Raw genomic sequence first — 15707 nt, forward strand, 5'->3', positions numbered from 1 at the left:
TGAAGGTAGAGTAAAAATTAATTATTAAGGATATAATAAAAATTATTGAAGAATATGATAAAAATTATCGAAGGATATGTTGGTGTCACATTTAGATGTGGGAACTTCCGTTCTCAGGCCTAAAATGACTCCAGGTGTCGAAGGTACCTGATCTTTGGCAAGACGATGCAAGTTTTAAACAAATCTGTGGTAAAGCAGAGAGATTCTGGGCTAGAAAGCTGGAGTTGTTCAGGCTGTGTGATCCTAAATGAGTCCTTCAGTCAAGTGTTACTTAGAATTTTCTAGGGCTGGGCTTTAACTGTCCGCATCCCCTGTTGTCTATTCCCCTCAACAGAGAGGTCCTTCTAGAACCTTCTAGATCATGCTGCTCTTCTGCTCACTACTGTCCAATGGCTTATCTTGCAGAGAACAAGTAACATAATCTCATCTCCTTTCGCTCTTTCCCTTGCTCCCTGCAGACTCCCCGCTGTCTGTGGAACACCCTGACCACTCTCCCAACTCTAGGCCTTTGCAGGAAGCCCACAATTTTATGATTCTAGAACTGTATTTGCCATGATGCAATTTTGGTGTGGCCTTTATGGCGGGATGCAACAGGTGGCCCCGATGTAGTGAAGGTCAGTGCTTCATGCTCTTTCGGGAAGGGCACTGCACCGTCGCACTGTCGTTTTCTCCATGTGTTCATGGTCCCTTTTGGAAACTGGCTCGCTTGCAGATGGGCACTTAGTGAGCGCTTAACTCCCTGCAAAGGCAGAGGCCACTTCCCTCATTCCTACCAGTCCAGACTTTGGCTTCCAAGACCAGCATTAGCCTCAGTTCTAGAGACATTCATTCTGCTCTCTCTGTCCAAATAGCTTAAAAGATCCATCCCTCAAAATCTGTCTGTCAATACCTTCTAACAACTTTTATTGGTGTATTTATTGTCTTTGTTACCACTTGTTTTGCTGGTAAGAATATTTTCAAACCATTGATAATTCAGTTAGCTTCTAATGTGGATTTGTTGTACTTTGCAGAGGAGAATTTAAAAATTGGTACCCTGCTAATTAACCCATTGATTGCCTACTGCAGCATATGTAACAGTCAAATACTTCCTTTTGTAAGCTGGAATGTATGTTATCTCTTTTCAGCTCCATGAGAACTTAAGAATTCTCTTTAAAGTCATGAGTTTCTTTATAACTTTTTAAATGTGTAATAATTATGGCAGGTAGACGTTTTTCATTACAGTACATTTTTATTGTACAAATTTGGCAAATACAGAAAACCAGTGAGAAAATTAAATTAATCTATAATATCATCCTATGATGGTGATTTTAACATTTGCTATACGTCATACCACTTTTTTCTATACATAGATATTAATATACTGTATTTTTTTTAAAAAACAGAATTTTGCAGGTCTACAACGCTTTTTACTATTTAAATAATGTTACACACGTTTTCCATGTCATCGAGTATTCTTCTATAATACGTTAACAGCTACATTATATTTTTTGTATGTGTACGCCACAATTCCTTTAATCCCTCATTAACAGATGTTTTTTGCTGATTTAAAAAAACGTGTACCTTTGTAGAGAGCTTCTTGTTCACCTTCTTGATTGCCTCCTTTGGTCTCTTCTTTTATCACGAGCAGTGTTTTAGAGGGCTTCTTCCTTCCAGCTTGACTGTATTTAATCTTCACCGATTTGTTAGATTTCACATGGAATTTCATCATTTTAATTCACATTTCTTAGAGTTAAAAAATGTGTTTATTAGCCATGTATCATTGCTTTTTATAAATTGCCTAGCTTATTTGTGTCCTTTGCTCATTATATTGGAGGTTTAACTTTCTTTTCAATTTATTTTTATATAATTAAGGGGTACAGGTACAGTTTTGTTACATGGATATGTTGTGTAGGGGTGGAGTCTGGGCTTTTAGTGTAACTATCACCCAGACAGTGCACATTGTACCCATTAGGTAATTTCTCATCCTTCACTCCACCTCCTACCCTCCCACGCCTTAGAGTCCCCACTGTCAGTTATTCCACTCTGTACATCCACCTGTATGTATTGTTTAGCTCCCACTTATAAGTGAGAACACTCAGTATTTGACTTTCTGTTACTTCATTTAGGAGAATAGCCTCCAACTCCATGCATGATGCTGCAAAATATATGATTTCATTCTTCTTTATGGCTGAGTGGTGTTCTGTGGGGTATGTGTGTGTGTTTATCTGATTGTCTGCTGGAGGACACTTAGGTTGATTCCAACACTTCGCTATTGTGGACAGTGCTGTGATAAACGTACAAGTGCAGGTGTCATTTTCATGACACCTTGGGTAGATACCCAGTTGTGAGATTGCTGTATTGAATGATAGTTCTATATTTAGCTCTTTGAGAAATCTCCATACTGTCTTCCATAGAGGTTATACTAATTTATATTACCACCAACAATGCATATGTGTTCCCTTTTCTCCACATCCTCACTAACATCTGTTGCTTTTGACTTTTTTAATGATAGTCATCAGATTGGTGTGAGATGGTATCTTACTGTGGTTTTAATTTGCATTTATCTGATAATTAATGATATTCAGCATTTTTTTAAAGTTTTTTTGGCTGCTGGAAGAATGTCTGTTCATTTTCTTTTGCCTACTTTCTAATGGGGTTATTTTTTGTTTAATTTTCTTTTAATGATTAATAAGTATTTTAAATACGTGTAGGGTACTAATTCCTTTGTCATATGTGTTACAAATTTGGTTTGCCCATGCCTTTCGAGCATCTGTAGAGTATTTGGGGGAAATAGTTCAATTCTTATTAATCAACTCAATCTGGTTTTTTTCCCTCCCCTGCCTTTTCCTATATGCTTAGAATAGCTTCCCCAGCAGAAGGTAAAACAATTACTTACGTTTTCTCCTGGTGCTTGTTTGACTTCACTTTTAACAATGAACGTCTGCAGTGTATTTGAATGTAAGAAGTGAGGTCGGGGCCCTGACTTTTTTCTCAGCTAACCAGCAGATCTGGAAGCATCGGATATGCCGTAGGACTCTTTGCCTCTCTTACCCACAGCCCCCCTTTAAGATACACTGAAGCCGGGCGCGGTGGCTCACGCCTGTAATCCCAGCACTTTGGGAGGCCGAGGTGGGTGGATCACGAGGTCAACAGATCGAGACCATTCTGGTCAACATGGTGAAACCCTGTCTCTACTAAAGTGCAAAAAATTAGCTGGGCACGGTGGCACATGCCTGTAATCCCAGCTACTCAGGAGGCTGAGGCAGGAGAATTGCCTGAACCCAGGAGGTGGAGGTTGCGGTGAGCCGAGACCGCGCCATTGCACTCCAGCCTGGGTAACAAGAGCTAAACTCCATCTCAAAAAAAAAAAAAAGATACACTGAAGCTGTCTATTCTGACTTCTGGCCAGTCTCACTGTTATGTCATATTGAGTCTATTTACTTGCCTGCCAGTGTGATACCATGTTAATTGTTATAGCTGCACATTTTAATATTACTTTTTGCCATATGACTTCTTCAAATTAGAATTCTTTTTCAAAATAATCTTGGCTATTCATAAACATTCGTTCTTCCACATGGACTTTAGAATTGTTTACTCAAGGCCGCGCACGGTGGCTCATGTCTATATTCCAGCACTTTGCAGGGCCGAGGTGGGCAGATCACGAGGTCAGGAGATTGAGACTATCCTGGCTAACACAGTGAAATCCCATCTTTACTAAAATTGCATAAAAATAGTCAGATGTGGGGGCACGTGCCTGTAGTCCCAGCTACTCGGGAGGCTGAGGCAGGAGAATCGCTTGAACTGAGGTTGTAGTGAGCTGAGATCGCGCCACTGCACTCCAGCCTGGAGGACAGAGTGAGACTTCGTCTCAAAAAAAAAAAATGTTTACTCAGGTTCTTTCAAATTCATACTGGTTTTTAAAAATTGGAATTATAGCAGATTTATAGATTAATAAAAAGAATTGGCACCTTTATAATATTGAGTCATCTTGTTGAAGAACAAGGTATGGGCTTCAATTTATATAAATATTTTATTTTTTGATAAAGCTTTGGGTTTTCATCATTGGGGGAGGAAGATTATTCTATGGTAAATAATTCATTATTTTTTTTCTTTTATGCTGATCCTATACTTACAATAACTTTATTTCTAGGTGCTTTCTTTTTCTTTGCATTTTTCAAATTGTGTTAAAGAGACAGTTGCTCATTTTCACTTTGCCCAATGGCAAGCACAGATAATATATTAAAAAGCAGCACAAAACCTTGTGTCAATATTGGCCTCTTTTATTAGGAAACATTCCCAAAGATAAATATTGTGGCCTAGACTACAACCATTTTTTTTTTTTCACTTAAAAAAATATAGCTTCACTCCATTTTCCATCTGGGCTATTTTAAAATAGAAATAGAGAGACACATTTCAATGTGAAATCAATTCTAAATAGAGACAGAATCAAGCATGCACTAAATTTCACAGCTATGAGCTGAACGGCTCAAGTCCTAGAAAATTATCCAAACTTTGCAGATATAACCATCACGCGAGAGAAACCACTGTCCACACAGTGAGGGCTCAGAATCATTAGAAGTGATGGAGATGAGGAATGGAAAGAACAGAAAGAGATTTTGTGGTTTTCCTACTGTCCCACTTTTTGTGATGAATAAGCAAATATTAAATAATTTTCATTACATACATCAACATAAAATCAAACTAGTTTCTTCTCAAACTTTAGTCCTCAAAAGAACACCCAGAGTAGTTCATATTATTTTTACTCTGCATTTAATATAAATTTCTTATAATTAAAATACTGACATGGAAAATAATGTATGGCCTATTTTAGACTTACTTAAATACTTTCTCCCTTTTTTTTAATTTTTAATTTTTTATTGCATTTTAGGTTTTGGGGTACATGTGCAGAGCATGCAATACAGTTGCATAGGTACACACATGGCAGTGTGTTTTGCGTCCTTTCTCCCCTTCACCCACATTTGGCATTTCTCCCCAGGCAATCCCTCCCGACCTCCCCCTCCCACTGGCCCTCCCCTTTTCCCCCCAATAGACCCCTGTGTTTAGTACTCCCCTCTCTGTGTCCATGTGTTCTCATTTTTCATCACCCGCCTATGAGTGAGAATATGCGGTGTTTCATTTTCTGTTCTTGTGTCAGTTTGCTGAGAATGATGTTCTCCAGATTCATCCATGTCCCTACAAACGACACGAACTCATCATTTTTGATTGCTGCATAATATTCCATGGTGTATATGTGCCACATTTTCCCAATCCAGTCTATCATCGATGGTCATTTGGGTTGATTCCAGGTCTTTGCTATTGTAAACAGTGCTACAATGAACATTCGTGTGCATGTGTCCTTGTAGTAGAATGATTTATAGTCCTTTGGATATATACCCAGTAATGGGATTGCTGGGTCAAATGGAATTTCTATTTCTAAGGCCTTAAGGAATTGCCACACCGTCTTCCACAATGGTTGGACTCATTTACACTCCCACCAACAGTGTAAAAGTGTTCCTTTTTCTCCACATCCTCTCCAGCATCTGTTGTCTCCAGATTTTTTAATGATCGCCATTCTAACTGGCGTGAGATGGTATCTCAATGTGGTTTTGATTTGCATCTCTCTGATGACCAGTGACGATGAGCATTTTTTCATATGATTGTTGGCCTCATATATGTCTTCTTTCGTAAAGTGACTGTTCATATCCTTTGCCCACTTTTGAATGGGCTTGTTTGTTTTTTTCCTGTAGATCTGTTTGAGTTCTTTGTAAATTCTGGATATCAGCCCTTTGTCAGATGGGTAAACTGCAAAAATTTTTTCCCATTCTGTTGGTTGCTGATTCACACTAGAGACTGTTTCTTTTGCTGTGCAGAAGCTGTGGAGTTTCATTAGGTCCCATTTGTCTATTTTGGCTTTTGTTGCCAATGCTTTTGGTGTTTTGTACATGAAGTCCTTGCCTACTGCTATGTCCTGGATGGTTTTGCCTAGATTTCCTTCTAGGGTTTTTATGGTGCCAGGCCTTATGTTTAAGTCTTTAATCCATCTGGAGTTAATTTTGGTGTAAGGTGTCAGGAAGGGGTCCAGTTTCTGCTTTCTGCACATGGCTACCCAGTTTTCCCAGCACCATTTGTTGAACAGGGAATCCTTTCCCCATTGCTTGTTTTTTTCGGGTTTATCAAAGATTGTATGGTTGTAGCTATGTTGTGTTGCCTCTGATGCCTCTGTTCTGTTCCATTGGTCTATATCTCTATTTTGGTACCAGTACCATGCTGTTTTGATTACTGTAGCCTTGTAGTATAGTTTGAAATCCGGCAGTGTGATGCCCCCCGCTGTGTTCTTTTTGCTTAGAATTGACTTGGCTATGCGGGCTCTCTTTTGGTTCCATATGAAGTTCATGGTGGTTTTTTCCAGTTCTGTGAAGAAAGTCAATGGTAGCTTGATGGGTATAGCATTGATTCTGTAAATTACTTTGGGCAGTATAGCCATTTTTACGATATTAATTCTTCCTAACCATGAACATGGAATGTTTCTCCATCTGTTTGTGTCCTCTCTGATTTCGTTGAGCAGTGGTTTGTAGTTTTCCCTGAAGAGGTCCCTTACGTTCCTTGTGAGTTGTATTCCAAGGTATTTTATTCTTTTTGTAGCAATTGTGAATGGCAGTTCGTTCTTGATTTGGCTCTCTTTAAGTCTGTTATTGGTGTAGAGGAAGGCTTGTGATTTTTGCACATTGATTTTATATCCTGAGACTTTGCTGAAGTTGCTTATCAGTTTCAGGAGTTTTTGGGCTGAGGCAATGGGGTCTTCTAGGTATAGTATCATGTCGTCTGCAAATAGAGACAATTTGGCTTCCACCTTTCCTATTTGAATACCCTTTATTTCTTTTTCTTGCCTGATTGCTGTGGCTAGAACTTCCAGTACTATATTGAATAGGAGTGGTCACAGAGGGCATCCTTGTCTAGTGCCAGATTTCAAAGGGAATACTTCCAGTTTTTGCTCATTAAGTATGATATTGGCTGTTGGTTTGTCATAAATAGCTTTTATTACTTTGAGATACGTTCCATCGATACCGAGTTTATTGAGGGTTTTTAGCATAAAGGGCTGTTGAATTTTGTCAAATGCTTTCTCTGCATCAATTGAGATAATCATGTGGTTTTTGTTTTTGGTTCTGTTTATGTGGTGAATTACATTTATAGACTTGCGTATGTTGAACCAGCCTTGCATCCCCGGGATGAATCCTACTTGATCATGATGAATAAGTTTTTTGATTTGCTGTTGCAATCGGCTTGCCAATATTTTATTGAAGATTTTTGCATCTATGTTCATTATGGATATTGGCCTGAAGTTTTCTTTTCTTGTTGGGTCTCTGCTGGGTTTTGGTATCAGGATGATATTGGTCTCGTAGAATGATTTGGGAAGGATTTCTTCTTTTTGGAATATTTGGAATAGTTTCAGAAGAAATGGTACCAGCTCCTCTTTGTGTGTCTGGTAGAATTCGGCTGTGAACCCGTCTGGACCTGGGCTTTTTTTGTGTGGTAGGATCTTAATTGCTGCCTCGACTTCTGACCTTGTTATTGGTCTATTCATAGTTTCAGCTTCCTCCTGATTTAGGCTTGGGAGGACACAGGAGTCCAGGAATTTATCCATTTCTTCCAGGTTTACTAGTTTATGTGCATAGAGTTGTTTGTAATATTCTCTGATGATGGTTTGAATTTCTGTGGAATCTGTGGTGATTTCCCCTTTATCATTTTTTATTGCATCTATTTGGTTGTTCTCTCTTTTCTTTTTAATCAATCTGGCTAGTGGTCTATTTTGTTGATCTTTTCAAAAAACCAGCTCTTGGATTTATTGATTTTTTGGAGGATTTTTCGTGTCTGAATCTCCTTCAGTTCAGCTCTGATCTTAGTTATTTCTTGTCTTCTGCTGGGTTTTGAGTTTTTTTGATCTTGCTCCTCTAGCTCTTTCAATTTTGAAGATAGGGTGTCAATTTTGGATCTCTCCATTCTTCTCATATGGGCACTTATTGCTCCATACTTTCCTCTAGAGACTGCTTTAAATGTGTCCCAGAGATTCTGGCATGTTGTGTCTTCGTTCTCATTGGTTTCGAAGAACTTCTTTATTTCTGCCTTCATTTCGTTGTTTACCCAGTCAACATTCAGGAGCCAGTTGTTCAGTTTCCATGAAGCTGTGCGGTTCTGGGTTGGTTTCTGTATTCTGAGTTTTAACTTGATTGCACTATGGTCTGAGAGGCTGTTTGTTATGATTTCAGTTGTTTTGCATTTGCTGAGGAGTGCTTTACTTCCAATTATGTGGTCAATTTTAGAGTAGGTGTGATGTGGTGCTGAGAAGAATGTATATTCTGTGGATTTGGGGTGGAGAGTTCTGTAAATGTCTATCAGGTTTGCTTGCTCCAGGTCTGAGTTCAAGCCCTGGATATCCTTGTTGATTTTCTGTCTGGTTGATCTGTCTAATATTGACAGTGAAGTGTTAAAGTCTCCCACTATTATTGTGTGGGAGTCTAAGTCTCTTTGTAAGTCATTAAGAACTTGCCTTATGTATCTGGGTGCTCCTGCATTGGGTCCATATATGTTTAGGATCGTTAGCTCTTCTTGCTGTATCGATCCTTTTACCATTATGTAATGACCTTCTTTGTCTCTTTTGATCTCTGTTGCTTTAAAGTCTATTTTATCAGAGATGAGAATTGCAACTGCTGCTTTTTTTTGCTCTCCATTTGCTTGGTAAATCTTCCTCCATCCCTTTATTTTGAGCCTTTGTGTATCCTTGCATGTGAGATGGGTTTCCTGGATACAGCACACTGATGGGTTTTGGATTTTTATCCAATTTGCCAGTCTGTGTCTTTTGATTGGTGCATTTAGTCCATTTACATTTAGGGTTAATATTGTTATGTGTGAATTTGATACTGCCATTTTGATGCTAGCTGGCTGTTTTGCCCGTTAGTTGTAGATTCTTCATTATGTAGATGCTCTTTAGCATTTAGTGTGATTTTGGAATGGCTGGTACTGGTTATTCCTTTCTATGTGTAGTGCCTCTTTCAAGAGCTCTTGTAAAGCAGGCCTGGTGGTGACAAAATCTCTGAGTACTTGCTTGTTCGCAAAGGATTTTATTTTTCCTTCACTTCTGAAGCTCAGTTTGGCTGGATATGAAATTCTGGGTTGAAAGTTCTTTTCTTTAAGGTTGTTGAATATTGGCCCCCACTCTCTTCTGGCTTGTAGAGTTTCTGCCAAGAGATCTGCTGTGAGTCTGATGGGCTTTCCTTTGTGGGTGACCCGACCTTTCTCTCTGGCTGCCCTTAGTATTTTCTCCTTCATTTCAACCTTGTTGAATCTGACGATTATGTGCCTTGGGGTTGCTCTTCTTGCGGAATATCTTTGTGGTGGTCTCTGTATTTCCTGCAATTGAGTGTTGGCCTGTCTTGCTAGGTGGGGGAAATTTTCCTGGATGATGTCCTGAAGAGTATTTTCCAGCTTGGATTCATTCTCTTTGTCACATTCTGGTACGCCTATCAAACGTAGGTTAGGTCTCTTCACATAGTCCCACATTTCTTGGAGACTTTGTTCATTCCTTTTTGCACTTTTTTCTCTGATCTTGGTTTCTCGTTTTATTTCATTGAGTTGATCTTCGACTTCTGATATTCTTTCTTCTGCTTGGTCAATTCGGCTATTGAAACTTGTGCATGTTTGCGAAGTTCTAGTATTGTGTTTTTCAGCTCCTTTAATTCATTCATATTCCTCTCTAAGGTATCCATTCTTGTTATCATTTCCTCAAATCGTTTTTCAAGGTTCTTAGTTTCTTTGCATTGATTTAAAACATGTTCTTTTAGCTCACAAAAGTTTCTCATTATCCACCTTCTGAAGTCTAATTCTGTCATTTCGTCACAGTCATCCATCCAGCTTTGTTCCCTTGCTGGTGAGGAGTTTTGGTCCTTTCTAGGCGGCGAGGTGTTCTGGTTTCGGGTGTTTTCCTCCTTTTTGTGCTGGTTTCTTCCTATCTTTGTGGATTTATCCACCTGTCATCTGTGTAGTTGCTGACTTTTCGATTGGGTCTCTGAGTGGACACCCAGATTGTTGATGATGGAGTATTTCTGTTACTTGGTTTTCCTTCTACCAGTCTAGCCCCTTCGCTATACGACTGCTGAGGTCCACTCCAGGCCCTGCTTGTCTGGGGTGCACCTATAGCAGCTGCGGAACAGCGAGGGATGCTACCAGTTTCTTCATCTGCTATCTTTGTCCCAGAATGATGCCTGCCAAATGTCAGTCTTTTGGATATAGAGGGGTCAGGGAGTTGCTTGAGGAGACAGTCTGTACTTTGTAGGAGCTCAAGTGCTCAGCTGTGAGCTCTGTTGTTCATTCAGGGCTGCTAGGCTGCTATGTTTAATTCTGCTGCAACCTAACTCATAAAAAAACCCTTTTTTTCTCAGATGCTCTGTCTGGTGGCGGGTTTAGGCCTTCCTTGTAAGTGTCCGCCTCGCTGTCCTGCCCAGCTAGGAGGCAGTCTAGTCACTTTTTGCCTGCCGAGGCTCCGCCCTGCTGGTGTGAGGTTCGCCCTGTTGCTGCAGGCTCTGCCCTTCTGCTGCGGTCTCTGCCCTGTTGCCACGGGCTACGCCCTGTGGCGGAGTCTCTCTATTATACCGGGTTGCCTCAGCAACAGCAGGCTGCGTCAGCAAAGGGCGTGTACCTCAGTAGGGGCTGATTGCCTCGGTAATGGCGGATGCCCCTCCCCCACGAAGCTGCGCTTTAAGAAAACCTTTTCACCGGGAGCGCCGTTTTGTTTGTCGCACTGCGCTAACCCCAACGCTGAGTCCCTGGGATTTCCTGGGCTGGCTCACAGTCCAAGTCCCATTCAGTCTCAAGTTCAGCCCTCTCGGGTCTCAGTTTGCCAGTTCAACAGGGCACCTGTAACAGTGCGCTTTCGTATGGAGCGCTGTGGAGCGCCTCTGCGCTCCGGCACGGGCCGGAGCTGCACTGGCTGCTGGCTACACCAGCCAAGACCTCTGCCTGGCGTCCTGCGTCTCTTTTATACCTGGGAATTTCCCTGTTCTGTGGGCAACTAAGATCCGTCTGGAAATGCTTCACCGACTCACCCTCTCCGCACATCCAGCGAGAGCTTCGATCCTGGGTTGTTCTCACAGTCCCATCTTGAGTCCTCTCCTTTTTTTTTTTTTGAGATGGAGTCTTGCTCTGTTGCCCAGGCTGGAGTGCAGTGGCACTATTTCAGCTCACCGTAACTCCCACCTCCCAGATTCAAGTGTCATTCTCTGGCTTCAGCCTCCTGAGTAGCTGGCATTACAGGCATCTGCCACCACACCCAGCTAGTTTTTGTATTTTTTAATAGAGACGGGGTTTTGCCATGTGGGGCAGGCTGGTCTCAAACTCCTGACCTCAGGTAATCCACCTGCCTCAGCCTCCCAAAGTGCTGGGATTACAGGTGTAAGCTACGGTGCCTGACCTTTAAATACTTTTTCTACAAACAAGCCCTTACCTGATAGTTTGATGGACACATTGGCTTATCTCTTGCTTTAATTTAAAAGAAAAGTCACAGAAAAACTCTCTCTGCTCAATTTTCAGCTACTTAAATCTGGCCCAAATCAAAGGTATTATAATAATTGACTTACTGTCATCATTTGTACTGTCATTCACATTTGATGCAGTACAATTTTGCTTTCAGTCTCAATTAGCAGCCAAAGACTATGTGCAAAACATCTTTTAAATCTTTTTTTAAAAAAAGCTATTCTCATGTAGTCTGAAGGAGGCATTATTTGAAGTGGACACAGAACTTTGAGGTTATAAAAGAATCCTATAAAGCCTATGGTGCCAGATCCATTAAATTTTTTTATATAGTGAAGAAGTGCAGACTAAAACTAAAATGAGTATCCTTCAATATCCACAGACTTGAACTTTTTCAGGAGTTGATAATGTTGGAGAAAACTGGGAGAATACGCATGCTTAATAGTGTATGTTTTGGCGTAGCCTTTCTTGGAAGTAATTTGTATATTCTCTGACCCAAGAGTTTTAATTGTAGAATTTCTTCTAATGAAATAATCATAGAAATTCACAAAATAATATATGATGAATAAACTATGTTCATTGTAACACTGTTTATAATAATGAAAAATTGGAAATTACCCAAAAGTCCATAATAAAATAACTGGTTTGATAAATTTTACATGATGGGAAACTCTGCAGCTATTAAAATGATTATGTAAATTTATGTTTATTTAAATATAAAGAGGGTAACAGTATAATGACATCCGGTTGTTAAATCCAGTGGTCAATTCTTATCTGAATTGGACAGTTCTCCTTGACATACTTTATCTGGTCTTAGGGTCCCACATCCTCTGGCTTTACTCCAGCCTTGCTGTTCCTCCTCCTCTCCCCTCCCCTCCTGTTGCTGTACACCTGGTCCTCTTCTCTGTCTATACTCACTTATTTGCTGAACTTGGGAAAAAACATACAGCCTGTGAGCATGTGCATGAGGACAGTTCTCAGATTTATATCTCCAAACAAGCCTCCTCTCCCAAGCCCCAGTTCCATTTATCCACTGCCTACTTAGCACTGCCACTTGCATCTTTAATAGATGTCTCAACAGGCTCAAAATTGAATTCCTGACCTCTCACAAACCAACTCGACCCAAAGAATTACCTATCTCAGCCGAAGGCGACTACAGCTGTACGTTATTGCTCAAGACAAAAACCTTTCAGCCATCTTTGATGCCTCACTTTTTAACACACCCTACATTCTCTCTATCAGTAAAACCTGCTGGCTCTCTCTTCATCCCTACTGCCCCCAGGCCCAAGGCACCATCATATCTCACCTGGATTATGGAAGTAGCTCCTAAAAGGGCTCCCTGTTTCAATCCTTGCCCCCCAGAGTCTGTTCTCAATACAGCAACTGTATTTTAATATGGAGGTCAGATCCTGTCACTCCTCTGCACCGATGTCTGCAGTCTCCATTTCACTTAATATAAAAGCCAAAGCCCTTACAAAGCCAATTTTCCTATTGCTCTTTCCAGATAGCACAGGTCTTCTTGGTATTATTTCAGCCTATCAAGCAGGTGGGAAAAGGGCTTTGCCCTCAATTTGAGTTCTAGCTCAATTACTGGTGTGCCTCCAGACTTTAGTTTCCCATCTACAGAATGAGACTCATCTGTCTCACCTACCACACAGATTCAGCTGGAAGTGCTTTTCAATCCTAAAGCCTTCTCTAAGTACAAGGCCTACTGTGATTTTCAAATATCACTTCTAAAACTTGTCTTGTTTGCTTGAGTTTTTTTTTAATGTCTAGTCCCCTGTTTATGTATGGCCAATTCAGACAATATGTGGTTTCTTTTATGTCAGGCATTCTGAGAATATATATATGTGCAAATTCTTTGAGAGACCATGACCTGGCTACTCTCATGTATTATATCTATCCCTATATATGCAAATATATATATGTAGTGTATCTATCCCTATGTATGCAATATAATATATATATTATATAACATATTTGCAAACATAGGGATAACATATTATATATTAATCTTATATATTAATATATATTATATATTTTATATATTTAATATAAATATATCTATCCCTATGTATGCAAATATATATGTAGTATATCTATCCCTATGTATGAAATATAATATATATAATTATGTAATATATATTTGCATACATAGGAATATTATATTAATATATAAATAATATATATTACATAATATATATTTAATATATAATATATATTTAATATAAATATATATCTATCCCTATGTATGTAAATATATATATATCATATAGATCATATATATATTTGCATACTATATATCATATATATGATATCAATATATGATATATATCAATATATGATATATATCAATATAATCACATATGTATTGATATATATAGATATATCTATATATATTATATAGATATATTTGCATACATAGGGATAGATATAATACATGAGAGTAGCCAGGTCATGGTCTCTCAAAGAATTTGGACATAATATATTCTCAGAATGCCGACATAAATCAGATATAAATATATATATATTTGCATACATAGGAATAGATATAATACATGAGAGTAACCAGGTCATGGTCTATATATTTGTATACATAGGGATAGCTATAATAGACATATATTCTGAAACAAACTGCTTTATCTCAGTTACTCAATGTGGAGGTCACTTGTATTTCAGGGTTGTCCTTGGCTATCTTGATGACCCAAGTGAGGACATTCAGGATCCAGTGAGTGACAAATTCTTCAAGGAGGTCTGGGTTTCAACAGCGGCTCGAAATGCTACAATTTATGATAAGGTGAGGTTCACATATTTCCCCCCTTTTCTTTCGCTGAATCTCATCCCGAAAAGCACATCGTTATTTCTGCCTATTATTGGTACAGGGTATTCTTAATAACTGTAAAAACCTAACACATTTCCAAGTTGTAATGAAATACCTCTTTGTGGACTCTGAAAAACAAAGTCAAAAAGCATTATGGATTTTGGCTTAGAAGAGGCTTTAGCAGCATTCTGATCTCTCCTGTGATGCAGGAGTCCCATCAGAAGCATCCTTAGCACCTGGTTACCCAGCCTTTGTGCATGTCTAGTGACAAAGAGCAGTGAGGCAGATGGCATCATAAAATAAGCACAGCTGAGTCCAGCCTAGCTCACCCAGCTGATGGCATTATAACCTTGTGTATAGTGAGGTCACTTTCGGAGACTCTTTTTTCCCTCTCCTATAAATTGGGAGGAATATTTACAAGGGTAGTTATGAGGACAAAGAACAGTTTAGTGATTTTAGCACATAGTGTAGAGTAAACAGTATTCATCCTCATAATGAAGCTTGTTAATACTAATAACAAGACATGCCATTTGTTGGACAGCTCTAGTTTTAGAAAGGTGTTTTAAAACCAGCTCCATTTGATGCGTATCAAATGCATCGCTTGTGAAGTTTATCCTTTGGTTATAATAAAAAACATAAGAGAGTTAAGAGTTGTGTAACAGTGGAACAGGTTACTTCAAAAAGTAGCTAGTTGCCCATCAGGGAAAAATATTGAAGCTGTATTCTAGCCAAGACTCATTGACCATCTGTGAGAAACTGGGTAAGTCTGTGTTCTTCTTTATGACTTCCAGATATAGACATGAACCTCTTTTAAAAAAATTTAGGCAAAATACACAAATTTTCTCTTCGAGCCCCTTCCAGGAGGGAGACTTATTATTCTTAATGAAACGTGACTACTATCTGTAAACCTTCTTTTTCTTTCTTTCTTTCTTTTTCTTTTTTCTTTTAATTGGTATGGAGTCTCACTCTGTCGCCCAGGCTGGAGTGCAGTGGCATGATCTCAGCTCACTGCACTCTCTACCTTCTGTGTTCAGGTGATTCTCCTGCCTCAGCCTCCCTATAGCTGGGACTACAGGTGCCCACCACCACACCTGGCTAATTTTTGTATTATTATACACGCTGGTCTAGAACTGCTGACCTCAAGTAATCCAACCACCTCAGCCTCTCAAAGTGCTGGGATTACAGGCATGAGCCAATGTGCCCCACCCCTGTATAGCCTTATTTCATCCTGAGGACTGAAGGCCATGGTCAAATCGATCATGTACATAGAGTCTTTAAAATGTAATTGTACAAATGCAGAGCACAGCCTTATTTGGGTCCTGGATTTGTGGGAAAACATCTATAAAAGACATTTTGGGGATAACAAGATAAATTTGAATATGGAGCA

At 39.5% G+C, this 15707-nt stretch overlaps 1 protein-coding gene across 11 annotated transcripts in view; it reads left to right on the top strand.

Moving 5' to 3' along the window:
* Positions 1–15707, top strand: part of PLD1 (phospholipase D1) — a 231114-nt gene that overhangs the window by 211915 nt on the left and 3492 nt on the right. For all 11 annotated transcript variants that reach the window (XM_035278534.3, XM_078353837.1, XM_035278538.3 and 8 more), the window contains one exon: positions 14179–14296. In XM_035278534.3, coding sequence (XP_035134425.2) covers positions 14179–14296 — 118 coding nt within the window. The remainder of the gene's footprint in view (positions 1–14178; positions 14297–15707) is intronic.

The sequence above is a fragment of the Callithrix jacchus genome, chromosome 17 (assembly GCF_049354715.1).
Source record: "Callithrix jacchus isolate 240 chromosome 17, calJac240_pri, whole genome shotgun sequence".
Lineage (NCBI taxonomy): Eukaryota > Metazoa > Chordata > Mammalia > Primates > Cebidae > Callithrix > Callithrix jacchus.